The 27,631-nt window shown below is 52.8% G+C and overlaps 4 protein-coding genes across 4 annotated transcripts; 2 read left to right on the plus strand and 2 right to left on the minus strand.

Annotated features, from left to right (window-relative positions):
- Positions 1-3,161: 3,161 nt before the first annotated feature.
- On the plus strand, positions 3,162-4,433 carry GSC2 (goosecoid homeobox 2). The gene is made up of 3 exons (XM_066259895.1): positions 3,162-3,408; positions 3,511-3,764; positions 4,341-4,433. The coding sequence occupies exons 1-3, from the start codon at positions 3,162-3,164 to the stop codon at positions 4,431-4,433; spliced, it is 594 nt and encodes a 197-aa protein (XP_066115992.1).
- Positions 4,434-9,497: 5,064 nt separating this feature from the next.
- Positions 9,498-18,288, plus strand: ESS2 (ess-2 splicing factor homolog). The gene is made up of 10 exons (XM_066259884.1): positions 9,498-9,659; positions 10,847-11,015; positions 11,097-11,198; positions 13,713-13,882; positions 13,994-14,111; positions 14,420-14,553; positions 15,183-15,285; positions 16,764-16,873; positions 17,161-17,276; positions 17,735-18,288. The coding sequence occupies exons 1-10, from the start codon at positions 9,525-9,527 to the stop codon at positions 18,012-18,014; spliced, it is 1,437 nt and encodes a 478-aa protein (XP_066115981.1). The 5' UTR covers positions 9,498-9,524; the 3' UTR covers positions 18,015-18,288.
- Positions 18,289-20,212: 1,924 nt separating this feature from the next.
- LOC136323191 (testis-specific serine/threonine-protein kinase 2-like) lies at positions 20,213-21,301 on the minus strand. Its single transcript, XM_066255007.1, has one exon. It carries the CDS (start codon positions 21,299-21,301, stop codon positions 20,213-20,215), a length of 1,089 nt encoding a protein of 362 aa, XP_066111104.1.
- A 1,290-nt stretch (positions 21,302-22,591) lies between these two features.
- LOC136323192 (elongin-C-like) lies at positions 22,592-23,400 on the minus strand. The gene is made up of 3 exons (XM_066255008.1): positions 23,064-23,400; position 22,926; positions 22,592-22,727 (listed from the first exon to the last, which is right to left on the minus strand). The coding sequence occupies exons 1-3, from the start codon at positions 23,277-23,279 to the stop codon at positions 22,606-22,608; spliced, it is 339 nt and encodes a 112-aa protein (XP_066111105.1). The 5' UTR covers positions 23,280-23,400; the 3' UTR covers positions 22,592-22,605.
- Between the last annotated feature and the right edge of the window lie 4,231 nt (positions 23,401-27,631).

Here is a 27,631-nt window from a genome sequence, read left to right on the forward strand (position 1 = left end):
ATAACTAGAAGTACAATTAACCAAATAAGTGAACATACTATACTTTGAAAATCACAAAACATAACTAAAATAAAGAGGAGCTAAATAAATGGAAGACATCCCCTGTTTATGGGTTGGAAGAATTAATGTCAAGATGGTAGTACTACCCAAACTGATAAATGTATAAAGATTCAATGCAATCTCTGTAAAAAATTCCAGCTGATTTCTTTGCAGCAACTGAAAAACTGGTCCTAAAATTTAATTGAAATTCAAGAGAACCAGAATAGCTCAACCAATGTTGAAAAAGAACAAAGTTGGAGAGCTCACACTTTCCCGTCACAAAACTGACTGCAAGAATTCAGCAAGGCAGCATAGTATTGCCATTAAAGGAGGCACATGGATCAATGGAGCACAGTTCATAATAAACAAGTCCTTTCATTTATGGTCAATTTATTTGTTTGTTTGTTTGTTTAGAGAGGGAGAGAGGGACAGACGGGGACCAACAAGAAAGGAGAGAGATAAGCATCAACTTCAAGTTGCAGCACATTAGTTGTTTATTGATTGCTTTCTCACATGTGCCTTGACCAAGGGGTTCCAGCTGACCCAGTAACCTCTTGCTCAAGCCAGCAACCTTAGGTTCAAGCCTGCGACCATGGGGTCATGTCTATGATCCCACGCGCAAGCCAGTGCTGCCGCGGACGAGCGCGGCTCCAAATAACGGTGCGGAATTGAGGAAACACACTTTGTCAGAACAAAACCAATGGGACCGGAAGGACTCCTCAAACTGCCTGGCAGTATCTTGGTGCCTCATAGCCCTAGTTCGCTTTATTATATAGACCTATGCAAATCAAGGATCCTGATACAAAGTTGCACATCAAAGGCTAAGACAGGAACTCTCCCAAGGCAAAAACAGGATACATTAGTGAAATTTACAAACATCTGAAACAAAGAGTCAGAGGAAGGGCATGTATATTGCTTCCTGCTTCCTGCAACCCAAGGAAGCAAGTAGAGTGGGTACAAATACTCAGCATCAAAGCCAAATATGGAGATGGAGGGGGGAGAACTTAGCCTTTTGCTAAGCCTTGAATCTATAATGGTTTCCTGCCATTAACGGTCCACAACACAGTGCTGCCCACTCAAGCTGGTGATCTCAGTTTCCAACGTGGAATGTACGCTCTATCCACTGCGCCACCGTCTGGTCAGGCTGGTCAACTGATTTTCAACAGGAGTGCAAAAACAGTACAACAGTGGAAAAGAATCTTTACAACAAATGATGCTAGGACAACTGGATAGCTGCATGCAAAAAATTAAATTGGACCCTTACCTCACATCATATATGAAAATTAACTCAAATGTATAAGTTTAAAAGGTAAAACTATAAAACTTATAGTTTATAAAAGTGCAAAACATTGGGGCAAATCTTCATAACCTTGGATTTGATAATGGTTTCTTAGATATGACACCAAAAGCACAAGCAATCAAAGGAAAAAATTATTTGACATTAAAAAAGTAAAAATTTGTGTTAAATTTTTATTTATTTATTTTTAGAGCAAGAGTAAGAAAGGGAGAGGGAGAAGAGAGTAACATTGACTTGTTCCACTTATTTATGCAATTATTGATTGATTCTTATATTTGCCCTGATGGGATTGAACCCACATCCTTGGTGTCTGGAGTATGCTCTAACGGCTCCAGGGATGGTCAACCTTTTTATACCTACTGCCCACTTTTGTATCTCTGTTAGTAGTAAAATTTTCTAACTGCCCACCGGTTCCACAGTAATGGTGATTTATAGGGAAATAACTTTACTTTATAAAATTTATAAAGCAGAGTTACAGCAAGTTAAAGCATATAATAATAATTACTTACCAAGTACTTTATTTATTTATTTTTACAGAGACAGAGAGAGGGATAGATAGGGACAGACATATAGGAATGGAGAGAGATGAGAAGCATCAATCATCAGTTCTTTGTTGCAACACCCTAGTTGTTCATTGACTGCTCTCTCACATGTGCCCTGACCACGGGCCTTCAGCAGACTGAGCAACCCCTTGCTTGAGCCAGTGACCCTGGGTCCAAGCTGGTGAGCTTTTTGCTCAAGCCAAATGAGCCCACGCTGAAGCTGGCGACCTCCGGCGAACCTGGGTCCTTCCGCATCCCAGTCCGACGCTCTATCCACTGCGCCACCGCCTGGCTAGGCACTTACCAAGTACTTTATGTGGGACTTTCGCTAAGTTTGGCAGAATAAATCTTTATAAAACAACTTACTATAGTTAAATCTATCTTTTTATTTTATATTTATATTTTGGTTGCTCTGCTACTGCCCACTATGAAAGCTGGAACGCCCACTAGTGGGCGGTAGGGACCAAGTTGACTACCACTGATATCAACCCTGTCTGGTTATCTAGAACTACTACAATCAGGAGGACGGGTTTTTCCAGAACACTAAGGTATTGGGGGTTGGATAGAATCTCAAAGTCTCCCCTGACTCAGGAAAGAGGCTAGGAATTGGAGGTGTGGAGCCTGGTGCTTTCGGGTTTGGTGGTGAGCAGAAATACAGTAGTTACTGTTGTTGCCCCTCATTTCCTCCAGGAGGTTGAGACTAGGCTCCGAAGCTGGTGGGAGGTTTGAGGCCCGTGAGCGGTGGGGTTGTGTGGGGTTGCTGACGGGCCCCATTTGAGGCTGGAGCCCAGCAGTTCTGGCTATAAGACTGTGCAGTTTGAGTGGGTTTCTACAGACCTGTTCACCTGCCTAGGTTGGGCCCCGAAGGGGACAAAGAGCAGCCCTGGCTGCCTTGGCTACAGGAGGAAGGGACCCAGGAGGCACCCACACAATCTGGGGGCTGCCAGAGTCGGCGTCCGCGGGGCGGCTACCCTACCTAGCAGTCAGGCGAGAACGACCAGTCCCCGTGGGCAGTGAGAAGCGCCCTCCGTGCCTCCCTGGCCGCCGGACAAGAGGATGTATCTGGGCCCCAGGGCTTCCTGCAGACCCCTCCCGGAGACCTGGCCGCCCCCCGCGGGCCGTTGAGGGGCAGGATTTCCCGCCGCCACGGTCGAGGATTAGCGCGCTCGCTGCCACGCAGCAGGATTAGCCCGCGTGTGGACCAGGCACCCGGTCCAGAGATTACGACGCGCTCCCCCCGACGTATATATTCACCGAGGATGCGGCGGCCGGGCCGCGCCAGCATGGCGGCGGCAGGGGGCGCGACGAACCGCGGGGACCCCGGGCGACCCTGCTCTTTCTCTATCGAGCACATCCTCTCCAGCTTGCCCGAGCGGAGCCCTCCGGCCCGGGCCACCCACCCGCCGCAGCCGGCAGGCCGCCAAAGCCCTGCGGAGCCTGCGGAGTCCGGGGCGCCCGAGGCCGCGCCATGCGCCTGCTGCTGCTGCTGCTGCGGACCCCGCAGGTCCCCGGAGCTGGCCTCCGGGCTGGGTGAGTGGGCGCGGGGCACGGGCGTGGGAGGCTCGGGGTCGTGGCCAGGTCGTTGCGCAGCGCAAACCTGTCCCTGCGCCTCACCGCGCCCTCGCCCCGCAGGCGCGCGGCTGCCCTGGCCGCTGAGGCTGGGGTCTTCGGCACCTTTGCCCTTGGCCGTGCCACCCGGAAGCTCCGGAGTGCTGCCGGGCACAGTCGGCCCCGGCCCGCAGCGGCGCACGCGGCGCCACCGCACCATCTTCAGCGAGGAGCAGCTGCAGGCGCTGGAGGCGCTCTTTGTGCAGAACCAGTACCCCGACGTGGGCACGCGCGAGCGCCTGGCCGGCCGCATCCGCCTGCGGGAGGAGCGCGTGGAGGTGGGGGCCCGCCTGCTGGACTGCCAGAGGGTCCCTAAAGGTTTCGGCCGCTGGCTTCCTTCCTCCTTCGGCAAAGACCACCCTGGCGTAGGGGGCTGGCAATGAGGCGGGAGGAGGCACGGGAGACCTCGGGACAGCAGTGGGGTGAGGGGTCAGTTCCGAGGCAAGGGGCGGGCGGGGACAGGCACATGCGGGGAAACATCGCTAGAACTAGAAGGGAAGTAAGGCTAGTTTTCCTTTCCTTTGTTTTAAACTTTCTTTTCCCCGATGGCAAATGAGGCGCGCGTTCATGTTCCAGAATTGGGGGAGCTCAGAAGAGCACAGAGCGGTAGAAAGGGCGCCCTGGGCGCTGCGGGGAAAAGGTGGGGACGGGAAGGGCTTGGGAGGGAATGGCTGTTCCGAGTGGGAAGGGGTTTCCCGTCCGGCGACCGACTTTGTGGCGAGCAGCCGCTACTCAGTGCCGGCCCCGTAGCCCTCGTCCACCCATACGCCCGTAGGGACCCACACCTCCAGGTCCACTATTGCGAGCCCGGCGGGACACGGGTTCTGCCTGAGCAGTCCCCTCGTTCTCCTCAGGTCTGGTTCAAGAACCGCCGGGCCAAATGGCGACACCAGAAGCGAGCGTCCGCGGTGCCCGGAGCCAAGAAGGCCCCCAAGGAGAGCTGCTGATCCTCTGTGAGCTATTCCTGGGCTTGGTCGCTTCCAGACCGGCTCAGAGAGTCAGCACTCCTGCTCGAAAAACAACTGAGAGGACTCCTGCCTCTTCCCATCTGCACAGCTTCCTGTGTCCTGGAGCTCAAAGCAGGACTCCCTCTGCAGGATCGTGTGTGCCTCCCTGTGCCACCTGCGCATGAAAGGAGAGAACACCCAGTAGCCAGGTGTGCTTTCCTTCCCAGTGGCAAACAGGCAAGAGGACAGGGAGATTTCCTGGGAGGTAGAGGGGTGGGGCACAGAGCAGGTCGGTTTCTTCACCCCTCTTTCCAGACACTAATCTTGCCCCAGGACAGGAATCACCCTTTGTCAACAGGAGACCAGGAGACCTCTTTTCCGGGGATGCGCTGGCCTCCCTCTCCTCAGCCTGGATGTGGCCCCTTGACCTGGCCTACAACCCTCCCGAGGCAGGGGTGAGTGGTGTCTGTGCATCCTGGGGTGGCTGCCAGCTCCAGGGTACTGCACTGGGTTCTGTGTCCATACCTTTACAATGAGAAAGTTGAGTGAGGTCTCTCCAGAAGACCCCCATCCCCAATCCTGTGAGCCTATTATAATAATAGTGAAAAATAAACAAGCAACTAAAAACACCACAAAAGCAATTGAGTCTGAAGTCTGTGCTGGCTTCATTTCCCCCCAGGGCAGGGAAGGGGCGTGACCTACCCCTCTTCTCTCCTTCCCAGGGAGTAGGAGCCAGCTTGTCTTGGGGAGCACAACCCAGAGAGGACTCAGTCTGTGTGCCAGGGTGCCCCTCAGCAGAGCAGACTGCCCAGCAGTCGTGGCCTGGCACCTGGGGGCATGTACTGGCCTCCAGGAGCTTCTTCATGGGTGGGTGTCCTTGGTTTCCGTCCCCCGAGGTGGGGGTAGATTTCCATGCTGTGGTGTCTGCCTCCCTCACAGCAGTCAATATCTGCCACTCTGTGGGACAAAAGAAGGCACAACTGGGAAGACCTACCCACACACACTGCCTTGGAAAATGTCTATTCTCCCCTCCATCATCCTGCCCCCCAGGTGAAAGGATAGCACGAAAGCTCAACTTCAGTTTCCCAAGTAAACCGAAACATTGGGCCCAAGGAACCTAACTCCTCCCATATCTGGCTTGAGAATCTTATTTTACCCCCTTACAGTTCCCAGAGGGAGTTTGGGGGGAGTGTCGGACAAGAAACACAGTTCACCATAAAAGTCACAGCTGTGGTTCTCAGGACCATCCCATGCTGGCCAGCTTAAATACCAGTGAGCAGGCATAGTGTCCCCAGCCAGAACTGCCTAAAACTGCTAGGTGCCTCCAAGGCAGCAGCTGTTGCTTCACCACCAGCTCTGCACACTTCTGGCTGTCACAGAGCCCTTCCCCGGAATCCTGGCATGACCACTGTAGTCTGCCTGTGGAGTTCCCCTGCAGGCTGGGACACCCTGCTCTTGCTGGGTTCCAGGACCCACACCTTCCTTGGCTGAGTGGCTGTTTTTCCATTGTGTGGGGCAACCAGGATCAGAGTTCCACCTACAAGGGACTGGTGGCTATGATGCCATCTTGATTTTTCTCCTTTCTCCTCTTGCTGCTCTTGAGAAGGCTCACCTCACAGCTGGCTGTTAACATAGATGTCCTTGAGGCTGAATTCCAGGCACTTCCCTCTTAACCTCCATTCCCAGCCTGGTTTATCTTCTTCGTTCTCAGCTGCCACATTTACATCTCCAGCTAAGGCCTTTCCTCTGAGCTGTATATTTATGTCCAACTGTCCCTTTGACTACTCTACCTGGAAGCTCCTCTAAGTCACTTTGTCCTGGGAAGGTGACCTCTTCTGTGCACACCAGGTGCATGAACCAGAGGGCAGACAACCACCGCACTCCCAGACCCGCCAGACACAGGCCAACAGCAAGTTGATCTCACTTCCCAAAAACAATCCCAGAATCTACCTTCTTCCTTGCTTCAAATTGCACCAACCTGGTGAAAATCTCCATCATCTCTCACCTTGATCATTGCAATCACTTCCAGTCTTGTGATCTCTGTCCACACTGGTTCCTCTTTACTTCATTCTGCGTAAAGTCTGCAAGTCTGAACCTGCCTCTCCCCTGCCCCGAGCAATCCAAGGGCTTCCATTGCCCCCACAGAAAAGAAAAAACTCACCATGACCTACAAGATCCCACCCCGTGCAGCCTGGCCTGCCGCTCTGGCCATGTCACACCTCACTGCTCTTTGTACTCTGTATATCCAAAGGTCTTCCCCTTCTGGCTGCTGGGCCTGTGCCCATGCTTTTTCCTGTACACCTGATCAATGCCTGTTTCTCTTTTGGATCTGCAATCACATCCTGCTCAGGAAAACTTCCCCTGACTGCCCCTAGATAGCAGCCCTCAAGTACAAACTTTTCTTGCTTCTGTCAACTGGAGTTCTAAACTTGTTCATGGGATGACCTAACCAGAGTCTGTCTTCCTCACTGAACTGTTAGCTCTTTGAGAGCAGGAACCATTACCATGGAGACCCTGGTGGATAAAGGAATGACTGTCTATTGTACTAAATCATTCTGGGGCAAAATTTACTTGTTTGACATAATTCACAATCTCCTTTTGGGTAGAAATGATCAGTTCTGAAAAATCTTAGGTAGTTTCTGGTCCATTTCAATGAAAATTAATGCTCTTCTGGGAAGCCCACTCTGGCAGTTAAGGACCTGATTTTTTTTTTTGATTTTTTTTTTTATTCATTTTAGAAAGGAGAGAGAGAGAAGGGGGGAGGAGCAGGAAGCATCAACTCCCATATGTGCCTTGACCAGACAAGCCCAGCGTTTCGAACCGGCGACCTCAGCATTTCCAGGTCGACACTTTATCCACTGCGCCACCACAGGTCAGGCCAGGACCTGATATTTTTTTAAAATGTTTATTAATTTTATTTTTTAAAATTTATTTATTCATTTTTATTAGAGAAATAGAGAGAAGAGAAAGAGAGAGAGAGAGAGAGAGAGAACAGGGGGAAGAGTATAGGAAGCATCAACTTCCATATGTGCCTTGACCAGGCAAGCCCGGGGTTTTCAACCAGTGACCTAAGCATTCTAGGTCAATGCTTTATCCACTGCGCCACCACAGGTCAGGCTGTCTATTGATTTTAGAGAGAGTAAGGGGGAGAAGGAGAAAGAGACAGGAATATGGATCTGTTCCCATATGTTCGACCCAGACTCGAATCAGCAACCTACCAACTGAGCCATCTGGTTAGGGTGGGATCTGATCATTTTTAACCAGACATTTCTTTATTAAAACATCGTATTTTCCTTCCTTCCTTCCTTTTCTTTCTCTTCTCTCTTTTCTTCCTAACTTCCTTTCTAAATTTATTGATTTTGGAGCAAAGGGGGAGGGGGAAAGAAAGAGATAGAAACTGTGATCTGTTCCTAAATGTACCCTGACTGATGGCCCAATCGGCAACCTCTGCATCTCTGGATGACTCTGACCAACCCAGCTATCTTGCCAGGGCGTATTTTTCTTTTTTCAAAAATTTGTCTCGCCTGACCAGGTGGTGGCACAGTGGATAGAGTGTCAGACTGGGATGCGGAAAGACCCAGGTTCGAGACTCCAAGGTCACCAGCTTGAGTGCGGGCTCATCTGGCTTGAGCAAAGAGCTTACCAGCTTGATTGGACCCAAGGTCGCTGGCTCAAGCAAGGGGTCACCAGCTTGAGTGTGGGCTCATCTGGCTTGAGCAAAAAGCTCACCAGCTTGATTGGACCCAAGGTCGCTGGCTCGAGCAAGGGGTTACTCGATCTGCTGAAGGCCCCCTTTCACATATGAGAAAGCAATCAATGAACAACTAAGGTGTCGCAATGAAAAACTGATGATTGATGCTTCTCACCTCTCTCTGTTCCTGTTTATCCCTCTCTCTGTCCTTGTAAAAAAAACCCCAAAAACAAACAAACAAACAAAAAAACTTGTCTTAGCCCTGGCGGGTTGGCTCAGCAATAGAGCTTTGGCCCAGCGTGTAGAAGTCTCAGGTTTGATTCCCAGCCAAGGCACACAGGAGAAGAGCCCATCTGCTTCTCCACCCTTCCCACTCTCCTTCCCCTCTGCCTCTCTCTTCCCTTCTGCAGCCAAGGCTACATGGGAGCAAAGTTGGCCCCAGCACTGAGGACTGCTCCATGGACTGCACCTCGGGGCTAGAATGGCTGCGATTGCAGTAGAGCAACGCCCCAGAGGGGCTGAGCATCGCCCCCTTGTGGGCATGCTGGGTGGATCCCTGTCTGGTGCTTGTTGGGAGTCTGTCTGCGCGCTCCACTTTTCATTCCGGAAAAATATAAAAATTAAAAGGCAGAAACCTATCTTAGGGCGTAACCAGGCAATGGTGCAGTGGATAGAGCGTTGGACTGCGACATGGAGGAAGCAGGTTCGAAACCCCGAGATCACCAACTTGAGCACAGGCTCATATGGTTTGAGCAAGGCTCAACAGCTTGAGTCCAAGGTTGCTGGTTTGAGTAAGGGGTAAGATCACTTGGTCTGCTGTAGCCCTCAGTTAAGGCACATATGAGAAAGCAATCTACGAACAGCAAAGGTGCCACAAGGAAGAACTGATGTTTCTCATCTCTCTCCCTTCCTGTCTGTCTGTCCCTAACTGTGTCTTTCTCTGTCTCTTATCACAAAAAGAAAAATCCCAAAAAAATTTGTCTTGGGTTCTTTGCGTGCATAAAGTTCAAATAAAGGCTTTGAAACGCATATATAATCAAATTTTTTGAAGTGTGTTTTTGTTAATAATATAGAAGCATACGCAGTGTTTATTTGCGAGCAATTGGAATTCCCAGGCCTAATATAGCACAAGAACTTGTCAAGATTAGCGTGAAGGACACGCCCCTTATCCCTACTATCACAGCGCCGCCTAGTGCCCACAGTACAATTATACATAAACAGAGCGAGGTGGGAAGAAAACTACAGTTCCCATAAGAGCGAGGGCCTGCAGTTGGGAGCGCGGATTGGCCTTTGAAACTCGAAGCTTTCCCATTGGCCAACTATTGGAAGCGCCCTGTACATCTAGCATAGTCCCGCCCCTCAGACGTGTGACGCGTCATTTGAGCAATCCTGGGACAGCGATGGAGACGCCCAGTGCGTCTCCCCGGGCCCTGTTGCTCCCTACCGGTTCTGGGCCCGGGAGAAATCGGGCAGCTGGGGAGGCCCGGGCTGCGACAAGGAAGCAACGGGTCTTGGACGAGGAAGAGTATATCGAGGTAAGACCTCGGTGCGGGCACTAGCGACTTCTGGGTTCTCCGATCCCCTCCCCTCCCCGCTGCGCTACTCTAGGGTATCTCTTCTCAAGTCGTGGCACTGTCGTCCCTTCGCGGAGATGGATAAGCTCGAGTCCCTGCCCTTGGGGTATGGACAGTACGACAGCCAAATAAGCACAATGCAGATTAAGAGGCACTAGCTGTGTTGTCGGGGGAGAGAGGAGGTAGTTCTGCTTGTGTGTGGTAGGGAGCTAGGGAAACGAGGTTTCTATGAAAGCGTGAGGAAGGAAAGAAAAAGCGTAAGCGTGAGGAAGGCTGGCGGCAAAGAGGACTTTCTTGAGAGCAGTTAATAGCAAGTGCAAAGGCTGTGGCAGCACCTTGAAATAATAGATCTTAGTGCTACCGCAGATAGGCTGGAAGGAGGAGCTGGCACGCGATTGGTGGAGGAAGTCCACCAGTTTGGTTTGGGACTGGTTAAGTTTGCCAGGCCTCTAAGCTGTACAAGCAGGTGACATTAGTGGACAGCTGGCTGCACAGATGTGTATCTGAGGAGCAAGGCCTGGTTGGAGGTACAGATTGGGGATCTGAACTGGTGCTGGTGGTGACTGGCTGACGTCTTCCAGGTAAAGGGTTTATATTGGAAACAAAAAGTTACTGTTGGAATGAAGTTACTGTTGGTCCAGCTGCTGTAGGGCTAGCAAATGAGAATGAGAATGACCAGTTACTGAGGGGAGAGAGAAGGGCTGCATGAAAATCAGTGGAGCGTTTAGTAACGTTAGATGTTACAGCAAGGCCGCCTGTTATATTAGCCTCAGACCAGGTGGTGGCGCAGTGGATAAAGCCTCAGCCTGGGACACTGAGGAACCAGGTAGGTTCGAAACCTGGTGTTCGCTGGCTTGAGTGCAGGGTCACTGGCTCAGCTCCAGCCCCCCCCCCCCCCCAGGCAGGTATGAGAAAGCAATCAATGAACAACTAAAGTGATAACAACTACAAGTTGGTGCTTCTCATCTCTCTCCCTTCCTGTCTGTCTCTCTCTCTAAAACAGAAAGAGAAATGCCCTAAGCTCTGGGGATCATTGGGCAGAGATTCGAGGCCAGGGGTGGTGGTGATCAGCAACCTTAGCATCATTGACTGAGAAGTGGGGGATCCAAGGTGGCAGCTCTGACTTTGATTTTGATCTCCCCTGATAGGGCCTCCAGACAGTCATCCAGAGGGACTTCTTTCCTGACGTGGAAAAGCTGCAGGCACAGAAGGAATACCTGGAGGCTGAGGAGAATGGAGACCTGGAACGGATGCGTCAGATTGCCATCAAGTTTGGCTCTGCTCTGGGCAAGATGTCCCGAGAGCCCCCACCACCCTGTAAGAGGACTCCTGTGATGGAAATACCTGCTGAACTGTTGCCTCAGGCTTGCTTTAATCTCCATTCCCTCTCTTCCCCAGATGTGACTCCAGCCACATTTGAAACCCCTGAGGTGCACACAGGCACTGGATTGGTGGGCCAGAAGCCCCGTGGCAGGGGCCGGGGCCTGGAAGATGGCGATGGTGAGTGAGCGGCCTCTTTCTGTCACCTGTTTGGGATTGACAGGGAATCAGTGGTCCAGAGGCAGGTCACATCTTGTACCTGAGGTGTATCCTTGCCGAAGTGGCAACCCAGTGGGTCAAAGAGCACTGGTCTAGGAGGCAGAAGATCTAGGTCCAGTCCCAAATGTGGGCCAGTCTTCTGAGCCTCTGGTCCTTTTCCATGCTCTGGGAATCTTGCTTCCTATCTGTGTGCTGGCCTCTGACTGGTGGGTTTCATAGGCCTCAGAGGGTACCTTTTCTTGCTGTCTCCTTACGATGCCCTAGGGCAGGGGTCCCCAAACTTTTTACACAGGGCACCAGTTCACTGTCGCTCAGACTGTTGGAGGGCCGTACTATAAAAAAAAAACTATGAACAAATCCCTATGCACACTGCACACATCTTATTTTAAAGTAAAAAAACAAAACGGGAACAAATACAATATTTAAAATAAGGAACAAGTAAATTTAAATCAACAAACTGACCAGTATTTCAATGGGAACTATGCTCCTCTCACTGACCACCAATGAAAGAGATGCCCCTTCCAGAAGTGCAGCGGGGGCCGGAAAAATGGCCTCAGGGGGCCGCATGCAGCCCGAGGGCCGTAGTTTGGAGACCCCTGCCCTAGGGCCTCTGCACCTGTTTCTTCCAAGTTGGCCACTTCCCTTAAATAACGTCACAGCTCACTCCTCTTTCTCCAGGTTTCTTCTCAAATGTTACCCACTTAAGGAACCTTTCCTGACCTCCCCAAAAAAGTCACATCACCCCTGATACTCTGTGCTTTACTAGCTTGCTTTTCTGATCAAGGGACATGACATTTAAAGAGGCATTTCTGTTTGTTTATTGTTTCTTCTTTCCACAAGAGCAAGTTCTTTTTTTCTTTTTTTTTTAACAGAGCCAGAGAGAGTCAGAGAGCAGGATAGATAGGGACAGACAGACAGCAGGAATGGAGAGAGATGAGAAGCATGAATCATCAGTTTTTTGTTGCGACACCTTAGTTGTTCATTGATTGCTTTCTCATATGTGCCTTGACTGTGGGGCTACAGAAGACTGAGTAACCCTTTGCTCAAGCCAGCGACCTTGGGCTTCAAGCTGGTGAGCTTTTTTGCTCAAACCAGATGAGCCTGCGCTCAGGCTGGCAACGTCGGGGTCTCGAACCTGGGTCCTCTGCATCCCAGTACAATGCTCTATCCATTGCACCACTGCTTGGTCAGGCAAGAGCAGGTTCTTGATCTTGCTTATGTTGACATATTCTGCACTGGAATATGTAGTTCATGGAATGTTGTGTGTCTTCCACAAATATGCATAGAACAAATGAGTAAGTTTTTTCAACACATTTCCTGAGTTGTGTATGATACATCTTGACTTTATGACCACATCTTTCTAGGGTAGAGCATTCAGAACCCTGTTGAACATAGGTGTACCAAATGCTACAAGATTTCCTCATGGGTTGTTCAGTGTTTTCACCAGTATTATGGTGCCAGTGCGCATACAGACAGACCAGATGCTGTTCTCTATTAGGTGCTGGTCTATGGCGTGGTGTTATATGCTAACATAGTTGCCCTGTGTATTCACACAAAGATAGTGTTTTCTGCTTTAAAAGCTAATTCTTTTTGCCATTAACACAGTCCATTGTGTTATATCCTTGGAGAATGATTCTTCGTTGCAGTATGGCACATAAATCACAGGCAACTTGCTGATTCTTTTTCTTTTTTTTCTTTTCTTTTTTGTGGCAGAGACAGAGAGAGCATAGATAGGGACAGACAGGCAGGAAAGGAGAGAGATGAGAAGCATCAATTCTTTGTTTTGGCTCCTCCCCATTTCTAACTTAGAGGAAAAAAAGAAAGACTATTACTAGAGTGGAAGAAGAATCTCTGCTCCGACGGCCTTGCTGAAGTCTACACTGCCGCGCACAGTGTAGGGACACCCCTCGATGGGGATGCCACTTATGATGGCAGCTGGGGTTGTGGCCCAGTGCCTGTGAGGCCCTGTCCAGAGCACTATATCATACGGAGTCCCTGCCATCGGACCCTTCGATAGGTTGGGAGGCTTAGGTGACTGTCACCCACTGGTACCATAGGTATGAGGAAGGGAGGAGTAGTCTGGGTAAGGGAATCCCAGGGATGGAGGGAGAGCCTGGGCTTTGGAAGCAGGTAGTACAGGACTAGCATAGTTTTGTTGGGGGAAGTCCTGCTATGATCACCTGCTCTATCTCTAATGCCTTGATGGTCCCCTTCCAGTCAGATAGCACACTTCTCTTGGCTTCCAGCAGATGAGGAAAGCTCCTAAGGGCTCCCTAGGCAGTTGGGGGGGGAGGTTGATTCTGCTAATGGGTGGGGAGTTCTCTGTCAGTGTGGGCTCTCACAGACAGACCTAGGACCAGGTGTGGGGGTTCTAGCCTTGCTGGTAGGGCGTTGCAGGTCCCAGGACCGACAGACTGCAAAGTGGCATTTATGCCACTGATGGTTCTGTGTCACCCCACCTGTACCCATGAGCAGGAGAAGCAGGAGAGGAGGAGGAGAAGGAGCCCTTGCCCAGCCTGGATGACTTCCTGAGCCGGTACACAAGCGAGGACAACGCCTCCTTCCAGGAGATCATGGAGGTGGCCAAGGAGAAGAGCCGGGCACGCCATGCCTGGCTCTACCAGGCTGAGGAGGAGTTTGAGAAGGTATCCCTGGGTGCAGGGTTAGAAGCACCCTCTGTTGGGGCGGGGGAGTCCCAGAGCCAGGGCACAGTGCCTGGGGGCTCTCTGACCCTCACTTTTCCTCATGTGATGCAGAGGGAGAAAGATAATCTTGCACTCCCATCGGCAGAGCACCAAGCCATTGAGAGCAGCCAGGCCGGTGTGGAGACCTGGAAATACAAGGCCAAGAACTCGCTCATGTACTACCCAGAGGGTGAGCAGGCGGTGTGGGCGGGGCTGTGTGTTTGGATCTGGCTTTCAGAGTGTGTCTGTGTTTCTTGCATTCTGGGCCTCGGGGGGTCCTGGTCTGTCTCAGAGCAATTCGGTCTATGTGTGAGGTGAGTGAGGGAGTGAGGCCCTCCCCAGCTGTGTTCAAGTTTTGTGTTGCGGAGACTGAAGTAGGTCAGTGACTGCTTCACTCAGCGGGGAGTGACTTGTCCTCTCTTAGGACCAGAACATGGGGTGGTGATGGGACCTTCCCACCCCTCTGACACCTGCTATCCTCTCTCCTTGGTATGCCAGGCGTCCCTGATGAGGAGCAGCTATTTAAGAAGCCCCGGCAGGTGGTACATAGGAATACACGCTTCCTCAAGGACCCCTTCAGCCAGGCCCTGAGCAGGTCTCAGCTGCAGCAAGCTGCTGCCCTCAATGCCCAGGTGGGTGGTGGGAGCCAATAGCAGGCTGACTATGTAAAAATAACCTCTTTGGTCTTGGCTATCACTCTTAAATTAGGACCGTTCTTGGGCTTGGTGGAGCTCAGCAGTACAGAGGTATTTGGGCGCCTGTGTGGCAGGGTCCTGAGTCTTCTCGACCCATGTGGTCTTCCACTGGGGTGCTGTTTTGGTCAGAAACATTCTGGGGGTGTCAACTCCCTTGGGGGATAAGGGCATGAGACAGTGGCTCTGGCGGTCATGGGGTTGAAGAGTAGGAGACAGGAGGTAGAGAAATTGCTCTAGAGGCCTTTTGGGAAGAGATCAGAGCATAGGCACCCTACAGGTACCTGAAGTCAGTGGTCCCTGAAAGTACCCTGCGTGGGGTGTGGCCAAGCCTTGCCCTGCGTGGAGGTGGGGTACCGAGGGCAGCTTTCTTCTTTGGGTGCCTGCTCTGACAGGTCCTCAGGGTCTTTGCAAGGATCAGAATCCTCCCTCTCTTTCCTCAAGGGTGCTATGAGCCCCAGAGCCCTGACTCCGCCCTGCGTGGGAGGGAAGTGTTTCCACTGTGTTCCTGTGCACTTGCCCGTCTGCCAGTTGGGGCCCCCTGACACTAGCCTCTCTGCTTGTTCCAGCACAAACAGGGCAAGGTGGGCCCTGACGGCAAGGAGTTGATCCCCCAGGAATCCCCTCGAGTTGGCGGATTTGGATTTGTTGCTACCCCTTCTCCTGCCCCTGGTGAGAAATGTACCTGCTGGCCCATCTGGGGGACGGCCTGGGGAGCAGAGGCTTGGTTGGCCCTGGCCACTCTTGGCACTCCTGTAGAGTCTGCCCCTCCTCACCTTTTATGACTCAAGGACCCAGTGTCCCATCCACAAGAGCAGGGCTGGTCTTAGGCAGACTTGACCTGAGATGTGTGGGGTCTGGTCTGTTTAGCTGGGGGGTCACACTCCCTCACTCTGAGCTGGGCAGGACAAACTGAGTTTGTTGGAAGCAGGGGTGTTGGGGCTCTGATCTGCAGTTAGGGCAGTATAGTTCAGTGGGTGCCAGGCAGGCATCTTCCTAAGTGGAAGGCAAACCATTGCCTGCAGGAGGTGGGGTGCACCTGGGGCCTCAACGGGCCATGCCTGGCCTGTGCGGATTAGGCAAGATAGGCCTTGGGCAGCTGCAGGATTGTGCCTCTTTCTCAGGCTGCCCACCTCCTGCCACTAGCCTGGGCTAGGGCTGGATGTCCCCTCAGCCCTGAGGTAACGTTTTCTTGTTCTGGGTCTCACGTTAGCAGGTGTACCGTGCTTACAAACCTAAATCCACAGAGTACTGTAAGGAGGCATCTCTGGTCCTCAGCCCTGCGTCTTTTCCCACAGAAGGTATATGAACCATGGGGACAGTCTCGCAGTACACATGCTGTCCCTCTGCCCTTCCATGCGCTGGCCCTTGCACTCTAGGGAGCTGGTTGCCACGGCACAGGCTAGGTCATGTGGAAATGCCACAGGTGTGCCCAGGATCCTGGTAGACATGAGAGCTCTAGAAGTCCCTGAGTGTCTCTTGCCTTGGGGTGAAGTACCATTAGCGACCCCTAGGAGGCTTCCCTGGCCCTGTGCTAGGAAGGGGGAATGTCTGTGTGTGTGTGTAAGAGAGAGAGAGGGAGAGAGACAGATAGGGACAGACAGGAAGGGAGAGAGATGAGAAGCATCAGTTCTTTGTTGCTGCACCTTAGCTGTTCATTGATTGCTTTCTCATATGTGCTTTGGGACGGGGAGACTTCTGCAGACCAAGTAACCCCTTGCTCAAGCCAGCTACCCTGGACTCAACCAGATGAGCCCACGCTCAAGCTGGTGACCTCGGGGTTTCTAACCTGGGTCCTCTGCGTCCAGTCCGACAGTCCAACACTCTATCTACTGCGCCACCTCCCGGTCAGGTGGAAGAGGGATTTTCTAACCCAGCCCAACTTCTCTAGGGAGCCCCCCTTCTCCAAACTATAATGGTCCATGTCTGTAAGGGCCTGGGCCTGCCTGGCCTTATAGTGGCCTTGATGTTTCCCTCTCAGAGGACTGAAAAGCCAGGGTTCAAAAGTCCTGGGGAAGGAGAAAGGGCCAGCTAGCTGCCAGCTTTGGTGGAATGTGCACGGGTTTCAGGGAGATGGCTGTGGTGGGAGGGAGGCTGTATTCTGACTTGGCTTCCCTAGCCTGAGGTGGCTGTGGGTTCTCCATCTGCAGGTGTGAACGAATCCCCACTTATGACCTGGGGGGAGGTTGAGAACACACCATTGAGAGTTGAAGGATCGGAAACCCCCTACGTGGACAGGACACCAGGGCCAGCCTTCAAGGTGGGTTGTGGTGAAGGATCACAGGTGGGACCCCAAGTGGATGGGTGGTCTTCTGACCACTTTTGGCTCAGTGCACAGGGGCTGGCCTAACTGCCGCTGGTCAAAGCGGAGCTTTGAGAGGACCATGATGACAGGTGGGGTGGACTGGACCCTTGTGGGTGGGCAGCCAGCCTCACTGGTTGGGGACGTTTTTGCATTGTTGGGATCATGGGGGCCGTGGGAAGAGGCAGCCCTCCAGCAGAAAGGGACTGCCTGGCTAATGGCAAGCTGACACACCCACTTTGTAGATCTTGGAGCCTGGCCGCAGGGAGCGTCTGGGGCTAAAGATGGCCAACGAGGCTGCTGCCAAGAACAGAGCCAAGAAGCAGGAGGCCTTGCGGAGAGTGACGGAAAACCTGGCCAGGTGAGGGGTGCTGAGCCTTGTGGGGGTTTCTTCCTGCTCCTGCTTAGACGCACCATTCAAAATGTGGACATTCAGTCTGTAGGAAACGCCCAGGGGTCCTTTGATGGCTCCTGGCAGCTCTTCTGGTCCAAAGTGAAGCCCTGTATGAACCCTCTGTATATTTGCTTCAGTCTTCTCTTAGACACATCTCTAAGAGGCACCTTTAGACCTTTTGTCCCCTGGCTCCTGTCAGTCCTGTGAAAACAGCTGCCATCATTCCCCTTGGAGGAAGTTGGAGTCCACCCCAGTCCCCTAGTCAAGGCAGCATTAGCACTCGACCTCAAGTTAGGCTGGTGCTCTCAGCGCAGAATGACCACAGGTCTCCTGTGTGTCTTCTTGTAGAGTTGTGGCAGGATCTGCTGCTGGCATTGCCCCATCCAGCCTAATTTTACCTCTCTTGCTCACCGCCCCCACCCCAGTCTCACCCCCAAAGGCCTGAGCCCAGCCATGTCTCCAGCCCTGCAGCGCCTTGTAAGCAGGACAGCCAGCAAGTACACAGATCGAGCCCTGCGGGCCAGCTACACACCATCCCCAGCACGCTCAACGCACCTCAAGACCCCAGCCGGCGGGCCCCAAACCCCAACGAGCACACCAGCTCCTGGCTCTGCCACGCGCACCCCCCTCAGCCAGGACCCAGCCTCCATTACGGACAACCTGCTGCAACTCCCTGCTCGGCGCAAAGCCTCAGACTTCTTCTAGGACTAGGCCTGGGCTGGGCTCATGGGAGATTCTTGGAGCCTGCAGGGCAGCTGTCCAATCAGCAGAGAACTCCGGCCTTCTGGGGACCCATGCCCGGGCCAACAGCAGTGACTATTCCAGGAGCCACAGAAGAAAGGTGCCATGCCACAGCCAGGCTGGCACAGGACCCACCTCATGGCTCTTAGGGTGCATCCCAGGTCTCATCTGGTACTCTTTTCTATGGAACCCCTGCCCATTTCTATTTAACCGTAATTAAAGAACACATAGCCCAGTCTGTAGGGCCGTCTCTTTATCCTGCTTCCTTCACGGCCCCAAGACCGCCCTCCTACTTGCATCGAGGTCTCAGGACTGTGGGCCTCCTGGGGAGGAAGCTGCTGTGTGGGGTGACCCTGGGAGGGCCAGGGTGTCTGGCCTTTCCTGCCACCACCTGTGTTGCTTTCTGTGGCACTGCTGTACTTCTGAACCAAGCTCACAGCATGTTGAATCCCCACTCTGTCCACCCCCACCCCGAGTTCTATTCCCCTGAGAGAGGGACAGAGCCATTGGGAGTTCAGCCTCTAGGGTTCACCTGGGGCTCTGGGTCCAGGTCTGCAATCTCTCCAGTTAGGCCTGGCCTGCGTGGTTTGCTAGTACTGCATGGGTCCTACATGAGTATCAGGCCACACTGTGGCATCAGGGTCTTTGCCAGTGCCCTCACCATGACCTTCAGGAGACTGATTTATAGCTCAGGTAGGGCAGGGGTCTCTCCATCTGCCTTTCTCTCCTAGTGCTCCAGGCACTGCCATCTATAGGCTGCTGAGTCACCCATCTCCCCTCGTCATTTCCATCAGTAGTAATCCCAGGTAACAGTAACCTGGGCCCCAGTGTCAAGCATTGGAGCCTGGCTCCATGCAGACCTGACAGCACCACGTGCACCACCTGCCAGCACTTGCTTGGCAGCCTGAGCACATTGGTGCTCTACTGCCAGGAGGCCCAGAGCCAGCTTCTTCGCATGGGGGTGGGGACCAAGACTGTGGCTGCTTGCCAGATGAGTCTCTTCTGGCCTCAAGTGGGGTCAGATTATGCCCTTGGGGGGCTTGCTGCTCAGGGAGCCAACCTGGAATCCCTCAGACTGGAGTTCTGCTTTGAGCACACCAGCCCTGCATGAGGTCATCTTCCTGGGTACCTTTGCATCGGTCCTCTTCTGCACTTCATGAGTGCCAATGTCTTCTGGAGGCTGGCGCAGGGCCTTCTGCCTGCCTGGGTACCACTAGCCTAACCTCAGCAGTGAGTCCCTGCAAGCTTCCAGGGCCGAGCCCTGGCTGTGCCCTGTGACCCATCAAGGGGGTTGGGGGTGGACTTAGCAGGTAAGCTTGGACCAAGAGCAGGGACTAGAAAACGTGCATTTTCATGCTTTTCCTTCATAGGGAAGGATGACCTTGGGCCTGAGGGTGCCCCCCAAGAAGTGGGATGCCAGAGGTTTGAGGGGGGGTGAGTGAGATGCAGAGAGGGACACTGCCTGGGCAGTGCTTACCACTACCTAAGGCCAGGTGCTTACCACTTCCAGCACTTGGCTGGCCTATTGGGAGTGTGCCCTGGGGAGTGACAGGTGACAAAATAAGACTGCTGTGTGGGGCCGTCAGGGTGTAGTGGAGAGGGTACAGATCAGAGGTCTTGGCTGAGGTTACCTGCCTGGTGGGTGAAGGGGGTCCTCTGGAGGGAGGGCAGGAGAGAGAGGAAGAGAACTTTGAAGAAAGGCCGTCTGAGGGAGTGGGAGGGGGTCAGAGAGGGCTGTGCAGCACCTGAGGTGGGAGACATGCATCTATCCAGCCTTGAAGGCGCTGGGCGGGGGCAAGTGAGAGGGAGACCAGTGGTGGCTTGGCAGATGGTCTGTGGCTGTGATCTTTTTGCCCATGAGATCTCTTTGTGAATACCTTTGTCTGAGCACCAGTCCCTGGACCCCTATGCTGGCTGAGTCCTGGATAAAAAGACTCTTCAGGGAGCACTCTCGATGCTTATTTACACATTGTGGTTTATTTGATTGTCAGTAATTACTGTTTTTGCTCCTAAGTGGAAGAAAGCTAATAGAACGTAATCAAAATAGTGGTTTAATTGACACATTTTACTTGTTCCTTGCACCTGTGCCTTCTTCAGCTCCTACCTACCTACTTAGTTTATGTGGGCACCACCATGTACCACACCTCTGAGCCCTTTGCATCCTAGGTCCCTGCCTTCCCTATCTCAGCTCTGGAGATGTGATGTTCTTTGGCCCTGGAGGTCTCGGCCAGCCTGTCCTCCTTTTTGTTCTCATTCTCAGGTGCCCCCAGCAGCCGGTGCTGGGTTTTAGCCCCCAGCTTGTGATCAGGCCGGTGCTCGGGCCGGTGCTCGGGCCGTGAGCCTGGTCGGGTGTCTAGTTTGCACTCGGCCCGGTACTTGCCCTCACCCTCCCTCTTGAAGGAGACAGAAGACAGGGCTTTGGGCTTGGGGGGCTGCAACCACGAGTGGCTGAGGATCTCGTCAATGTGCAGCCGCCTGCTGACGTCCGGCTGCAGGATACGGTAGATGAGGTCCTTGCACTCACCCGTCAGATTCTTAGAGCGTGGGAAGTCCACACGGTGCTCCTTCTGGATGCGCAGCATCTTCTTGATGTCAGAGTCATCGTAGGGCATGGAGCCACAGACCATGATGTAGAGGATCACGCCCAGGCTCCAGATGTCATAGACCTTGGGCTGGTAGGGGATGCCCTGCAGGACCTCGGGGGCCGCGTACGCTGCTGACCCACAGAAGGTCTTGCTGAGAATGATGCGCCCGCTGCAATCGCGCAGGCAGCGCTTGGAGAAGCCAAAGTCAGACAGCTTGATGTTGAAGTCTTTGTCGAGGAGAAGGTTCTCGCACTTGAGGTCTCGGTGGACGACATCCAAGTCATGACAGTACTTAACAGCTGAGGAGAGCTGGCGGAACATCTTGCGTGCCACATCCTCGTGCAGGGCCCCCCGGCACTTGATGAATTCAAGGAGGTCGCCCTGGACGCCAAGCTCCATGACAATGTAGATGCGCCCATCTGAGGTCTCGAAGATCTCATAAGTCTTGATGATGGAGCGGTGATTGACAGTTGCCAGGATGTCCATCTCCCGAGGAAGGAATCTCTCCACAAAGTCGGTGGGTGTTTTCTTGCGGTCAATAATCTTGACCGCCACATTGAACTTGAGGCGCTCGGAGTAGGCTGATTTGACTTTTGCGTAGGAGCCCTTTCCAAGACTGATGCCTACGATGTAACCCTTCTTCCTTAGGACCGTGGCATCGTCCATGGTGCCAGGAGCGGCCGGCGCCCTCTACATCCCCTCCCCACATGGGCCAGCAGGCATTGTCCTCATTTACAGTGTGGGGAGCTGTCTAGCTGGGCTGACCTGGACCTGTTGAGGAATGCTCAGCATTATCTCCATGTGACTTCAGCATGTGAAGTCATAAAGCCAGGCAGCCAGGAGTGGGGACTAGGCTGGGGGGAACAGGGCCCCTGGAACCCTGGAAGCCAGGCTGACCTGGCAGGAGTGCCCACTCCCTACCCACTGGAAGGAAGCTGGCACCCAGGACTGTGGTAATTTGTCCTGCTTCTCTTTGCCATGGCTTACCTGTCACAAGTCAGGCCCAATGTGGGGGCTGCCCAGGTCCATCTGGAGCACCAGCCTTGTGCTAGTTTTCTTCTCCTGGCTGTGGGGACTGACCCTGCTTTGGTTCCTGTCTCACTAGGGCCAGTTTCCTGCAGCCTCTTTGGGGTGTGAAGAAAACTGCATCTAGGGCTTGTGTCCTCAGAACTGGCAGTGCTTGGGAGGGACTGCTTTAGTCTGGCCAGCCTGGTGGTGGTTCCAAGAGCAGCCTCTGTTTGGGGCAGAGAACTAGGTGGATGAGTGCTGCTGCCGCAGTGAGCAGGACATGCGCGGGGTGGAAGGACAGGAAGGGCTCTGGGGTGCTTCAGGTCCCAGGCTGGCAGATGAGTTCCAAGGATTGGGGCAGGTCTGGAGGCTGATTTCGGCTCCAGTCAGGTAGAGGAGGTGATGAGGCTTCCAGGTAGGGAAGAGCCTGGGGGAGGAGAGGGCTTGTTCTGAGAATGGCTGAGTCTAACAGGCAGGAGGGAAATGGAGGATAAGGTAAGTTAAGGGCTTTTCCCTGAATGATAGACAGCCATTGCAGGGCACAGGGCAAGAAGAGCTGTGACCCAAGTCACATTTAAAGATGGCATCATAGAGAATGGACTTTGGGGTTAGTGGAAGCCGGTGTCTTTGCCTGGGCAAGAGGAGGTGGGCCTGGAAGTCTGGGGGACAGAGAAACAACAGTATCCAGTGTAGTGATCAGCAATCAGGCAGGGCCCTGGGCAGAGCCTTGCTGCTGGGGTCCTGGCGATGCTGAGGGCCAGCAGCACCCAGAGCATCAACTGTTAAGCCCAAGCACCTGGCTGAGAAGGGGTCCTATATTATGTCAGTTTGGGTTTTGTGAGGAATGGCATGTTGTAGCTGCTGGAAACCTGGGAATGTACATTGTTCGCATCTCTCAGATCACCTTTTAAGCTTAGAAGCAATGTGAAAACCCTCTTTTTTTTTATTATAATTTATTTTATTTAACAATCTAGGAAGTTCGCGGCCATCAGCAGTTCCAGTGCAATTTCTGGTGCAATTGGGAATTCAGGAATCTCCGTGGAGCTGTTAGTGTAGCGAACCTTGTAAGTAAAATACATGCATACTTTTTTTTTTTTTTTTTTTTTACAGAGGCAGAGATAGACAGGGACAGACAGACAGGAACAGAGAGAGATGAGAAGCATCAATCATCAGTTTCTCGTTGCGCATTGCAACTTCCTAGTTGTTCATTGATTGCTCTCTCACATGTGCCCTGACCGCGGGCCTTCAGCAGACCGAGCAACCCCTTGCTGGAGCCAGCGACCCTGGGTCCAAGCTGGCGAGCTCTTTGCTCAAGCCAGATGAGCCCGCGCGCGACCTCGGAGTCTCGAACCTGGGTACTTCCGCATCCCAGTCCGACGCTCTATCCACTGCGCCACCGCCTGGTCAGGCACATGCATACTTTTGATAGCACATGTGAAGGGATCTCTCTAAGATTGACTTCATTAGTTTCGTTCTCAGCAAACTGACCTGGGCCACTCAACATGGCTTTTATTGTTCCTGATGTCAGTGCATGTTCTCTTTTCACAATAAATTCGTGACCATCCAAAGATATCAATTTGACATACATGGCATCAGGGCCTTCACAGCCACCATAAGTTTTCTCTTCTCCATCCATTATGTTATAAAATCCTACTCGCTTCCACAGGAAGTTTAGTAGTTTCTGGTCAGCCCCGCAGCCACCGCGCCAGGTCCCCGCGCACCGCCACAGCCCCCACTCCAGGGCCGCCCCCCCACCCCTTGAAAACCCTCTTTAAGGGTACATTTGTGGTGTTCTCCTTTGGAAAATAGGGTCTCCTCTATACATCCCTTAGATACTTTGAAAGCCCTGATATTAATTTGTTTTGTGTCATAGGCACCCCGTGCCCACATGTAGCAAATTGTCAGAACAGGTATGCCATGTACTCTGTTCAGAGGAGAGGGAGGAAGTCCTGCTTCTGTGTGGGTGGCCAGGGGCTGAGATGGAGCTGGCAAGCAGCTTCACCAGTAGGGCTCCACCATGGTGACAGGAGGCAAGACATGACAGGCGATGTAACGTATTGACCAGAGCATGGCCCTGTGGATGCACCTGGAGCACGTGGGGAGTACCCTGTGTCTGGAGCCCCATGTGGAAGTTGGTAGCAGCAGGGCAACCAGAGTACAGGTGCCTGGCAGGAGTGACTGGTCTGGGCAGGATGAGCCCACAGCGGGCAACTTCCTTCCTGCACCCAGGCCACTTTAGGGCCCGCTTTCTCCTGGGGGCTTTGTTTGGCCTAAATGACCAGTACTTTACTCCTCTGTGTTCCAGAAAGGGCTGGCTATGAGAATTTGCAGGTCAGGGCTCAGTTTTGTCCTCACACCTGAGTGAGGATGACTCCCCAACTTACTTCTGTGCCCCAAATGTTCTACTTGGAGTAATCCTGCATGTCTTCCTTCTTGGCTGACTCTCCTGACCCATTTTGTGGATTCTACTCCCCCATACCCTACTCTTTTCTGGACAGTGTGGCCTCTTTGGTTTTTTTGTTTTGTTTTGTTTTGTTTTTTTGCCTCTTTGGTTCTTGGAGGACATGGTGGAGGAGGCAGGTCTCAGCATCGTGCAGGGGTATAGAGCAGGTAGCTTTGTCCAGGATGTGCATGCCGAGGCAGGAACTCTTGGTGTGTTGGAGGCAGGAGCTTAGGCTTAATGGTTGATGCTCTGGGTGCTGCTGGCCCCCAGCATCACTAGGACCCCTGGTGTGTAAGCCTGGACCAGGGGCCCTCCAATGGGACTCCGAACTGGCAGTCCTTTGGGTCAGAGACCTGCAGACTCTGGGAATGCCCCTCTTGAGCTATGGTTTCCCTCATAAATTTAGTGCCCACTTGTCCATTCACCTCGTAGACTTTTTTTTTTTTTTTTTTGTATTTTTCTGAAGCTGGAAACGGGGAGAGACAGTCAGACAGACTCCCGCATGCACCCCACCGGGATCCACCCGGCATGCCCACCAGGGGCAATGCTCTGCCCACCAGGGGGCGATGCTCTGCCCCTCCGGGGGGTTGCTCTGCCGTGACCAGAGCCACTCTAGCGCCTGGGGCAGAGGCCAAGGAGCCATCCCCAGCTCCTGGGCCATCTTTGCTCCAATGGAGCCTTGGCTGCGGGAGGGGAAGAAAGAGACAGAGAGGAAGGAGGGGGGGTGGAGAAGCAAATGGGCGCTTCTCCTATGTGCCCTGGCCGGGAATCGAACCCGGGTCCCCCGCACGCCAGGCCGACGCTCTACCGCTGAGCCAACCGGCCAGGGCCTCACCTCGTAGGCTTTTGAGGGTCAGGTCCAGGTGCTAGGGTACACAGATGAACTAGAAAGGGCTCATGCCTTCCTGGAGCCCAGACGTCAGGGAGGCTGAGTGTCACACCAATAAGTGTGAATGCCCCATATTGACTGTGTTGTGACACCAAGGAACATGAAGCGATGACAACAGAACTGGGGACTGGACTTGGAAAGACTGGAAAGCTATGGAAGGCTGAAGTCGTAGGAGTTAGCCACATGGAGGAAGATGAGGACTGCTAGAGTACAGGATGGCCTGAATGGACAATGTGTTGAGAGCGTGCAGCGCTGGGTGGGTGGGCTCATGGGCCACAGTGTCCATGCCAAGGGTCCTGATTTTAAAGGCTTTAGTGGGTCACTGAAGGGGTCTAAACCAGGAACGAGCCCAGTTCATTGGGCAGCTCACAGGACTGACCTGCATATTTGGCTACCTGGGGAGGTGTGGCTTCAGTCACCCACTGCTACTCCATATTGTGTGATTCAGGAAGTCCTCTATTCTTGCTGAGCTGTCTCCCCACCTGGAGAGCATACACTAAGTCAGGGGTCTCAAACTCGCGGCCCACAGACTAATCCACAAAGTTCAAAATATTTTGGATAAAATTAAGTAAGCCTAGGGGCCTACTTGTATTTTTCATTTCTCTAGCATCCTAGTTAGATATTAGCTTAGTTAACAGCAGTTGTGATGCGAACTACAGTTTCTGGTCGTTTTGTGACACTGAGTAAACTGCATGTACGATTGTGCTTGTTGTACTGATTTTTTTTTTGTTTTCAACTGCAGTGAGAAAAGTGTTGCGTAACAGTTGCCTTTTGTAGACCTAGTGCGGCCCGCCGAATGGCTGTGATCTTGCTCTGCGGCCCACATGCTGAGTTGAGTTTGAGACCCCTGCACTAAGTGCTCCTTCCTGCAGCCTCTGCCGCCCAGGCCCTCTTGCCACACATTGCTCACTGCCTTGAGGACTGCAGCAGGCTGCAGAGAGGACCGTGGAACCCTCATCCAATTCTACTCCATCGTACTCTGCAATTCCACTCCACCACCAGTCAAGTTGCATGGCTCTAGGCTCTTGGAGCCTTTAGTCTTACTATAATTTTTTTAAATTGAATTTTAGAGAGAGAGAAACAACGATTTGTGCTTCATTCATTCATGCCATCATTGGTTGATTCTTTTTGTGTGTGTGGCAGAGACAGAGATAGTCAGAGAAAGGACAGATAAGGACAGACAGACAGGAAGGGAGAGAGATGAGAAACATCAATTCTTCATTGTGGCTCCTTAGTTGTTCATTGATTGCTTTCTCACAGCAGACTGAGTGACCCCTTGCTCAAGCCAGCGACCTTGGGTCAACCTGGTGAGACTTGCTCAAACCAGATGAGCCCGTGCTCAAGCTGGCAACTTTGGTGTCTCGAACCTGGGTCCTCCACATCCCAGTCCAACGCTCTGTCCACTGTGCCACTGCCTGGTCGGGCCATTGGTTGATTCTTGTATGTGCCATGACCAGTGATCAAACCTGCAACGTTGGCATGTGGGACCACACTCTGATCAACTGTGCTACCCAGCCAGAAGCTGGAGCCTTCAGTCTTCACTAAAAAATTGGGTGGTTACTCCAGTATTTTAGGGCCTGTTCTGTGCCTGGGCCTGGACACTCACTGGTCTGTTCTGGGTGAGCTCAGCAGCTGGCTGTTGAGTACTGTTGAGGCTCCCAGAAGGCCTTGTTGGAGGCCATGGACCCTTGGCTGAGCCTGGAGAAATGGGCAGGGTCTGCAGGGATGCATCCACAAGCATGAGTTAACATGTATTGTACATGTGGGGTATGGGGTTGAGGGAAGAGTCCGGGAGGCCAGGATGAGGCCAGACCTGGGAGGACCTTAAGGCCAAGCACTGGGATCCTTCCCTCAGCAGAGGAAGCCAGACTGGGTGCTGTGGGAGGCGATAGCAGGGCAGGGACAGAGGCCTTGATGGTGGCTGAGCAATGACACACAGGAACACGGAGACATGAGGACACAGTCTATATGAAGGTGGCTGTGGGGTGCGTGACAGAGGGCTGGTCTGGGCTACTTGCCGAGTCTCACTTCTCACTGAGGCCTGCGGGTTGGAATCTTCCAAAGAAGATGTGGGGGAAGAGGTGAGTCTGAAGGCTCCTGCTCATTTTTTTATTTTTATTTATTTATTTTTTTACAGATAGACAGTCAGACAGAGGGCTAGATAGGGACAGACAGGAATGGAGAGAGATGAGAAACATCAATCATTAGTTTTTCATTGAGACACCTTAGTTGTTCATTGATTGCTTTCTCATATGTACCTTGACCATGGGGCTACAGCAGACCAAGTGATCCCTTGCTTGAGCCAGAGACCTTGGGCTCAAGCTGGTGAGCTTTGCTCAAACCAGATGAGCCCGTGCTCAAGCTGGCAACCTCGAGGTCTCAAACATGGATCCTCTGCATCCCAGTCCAATGCTCTCTCCACTGCGCCACCGCCTGGTCAGGCGGCTCCTGCCCTTTTGGTGGCCAACCACATGAGGCTGTCAGAGTGAGTGCAGGGCAGGGAGAGAAAGGGCCATCATAGCAGAGGTGAGGACTGCATAAGGAAGGGCCCTGCAGAGCATGGCGGTTGGTGATGCAAAATGCAAGTTTGCTCCCACTATGGGACACTGATGGCTGCAGGGTCCAGGCATGCATTGTGAGGATACCTGTCCTGTCT

This window comes from Saccopteryx bilineata, chromosome 2, assembly GCF_036850765.1.
Source record: "Saccopteryx bilineata isolate mSacBil1 chromosome 2, mSacBil1_pri_phased_curated, whole genome shotgun sequence".
Classification (NCBI taxonomy): domain Eukaryota; kingdom Metazoa; phylum Chordata; class Mammalia; order Chiroptera; family Emballonuridae; genus Saccopteryx; species Saccopteryx bilineata.

Excerpts from the sequence above, each read along its gene's own strand:
- GSC2 (XM_066259895.1), top strand. The coding sequence starts at position 3,162 with ATGGCGGCGGCAGGGGGCGCGACGAACCGCGGGGACCCCGGGCGACCC. Across the intron at positions 3,409-3,510 it reads GGAGCTGGCCTCCGGGCTGG|GCGCGCGGCTGCCCTGGCCG; the intron begins GTGAGTGGGCGC and ends CTCGCCCCGCAG. Across the intron at positions 3,765-4,340 it reads TGCGGGAGGAGCGCGTGGAG|GTCTGGTTCAAGAACCGCCG; the intron begins GTGGGGGCCCGC and ends CGTTCTCCTCAG.
- LOC136323191 (XM_066255007.1), bottom strand. The coding sequence starts at position 21,301 with ATGGACGATGCCACGGTCCTAAGGAAGAAGGGTTACATCGTAGGCATC.
- LOC136323192 (XM_066255008.1), bottom strand. The coding sequence starts at position 23,279 with ATGGATGGAGAAGAGAAAACTTATGGTGGCTGTGAAGGCCCTGATGCC.
- ESS2 (XM_066259884.1), top strand. The coding sequence starts at position 9,525 with ATGGAGACGCCCAGTGCGTCTCCCCGGGCCCTGTTGCTCCCTACCGGT. Across the intron at positions 11,199-13,712 it reads GGGCCTGGAAGATGGCGATG|GAGAAGCAGGAGAGGAGGAG; the intron begins GTGAGTGAGCGG and ends ACCCATGAGCAG. Across the intron at positions 15,286-16,763 it reads TACCCCTTCTCCTGCCCCTG|GTGTGAACGAATCCCCACTT; the intron begins GTGAGAAATGTA and ends CTCCATCTGCAG.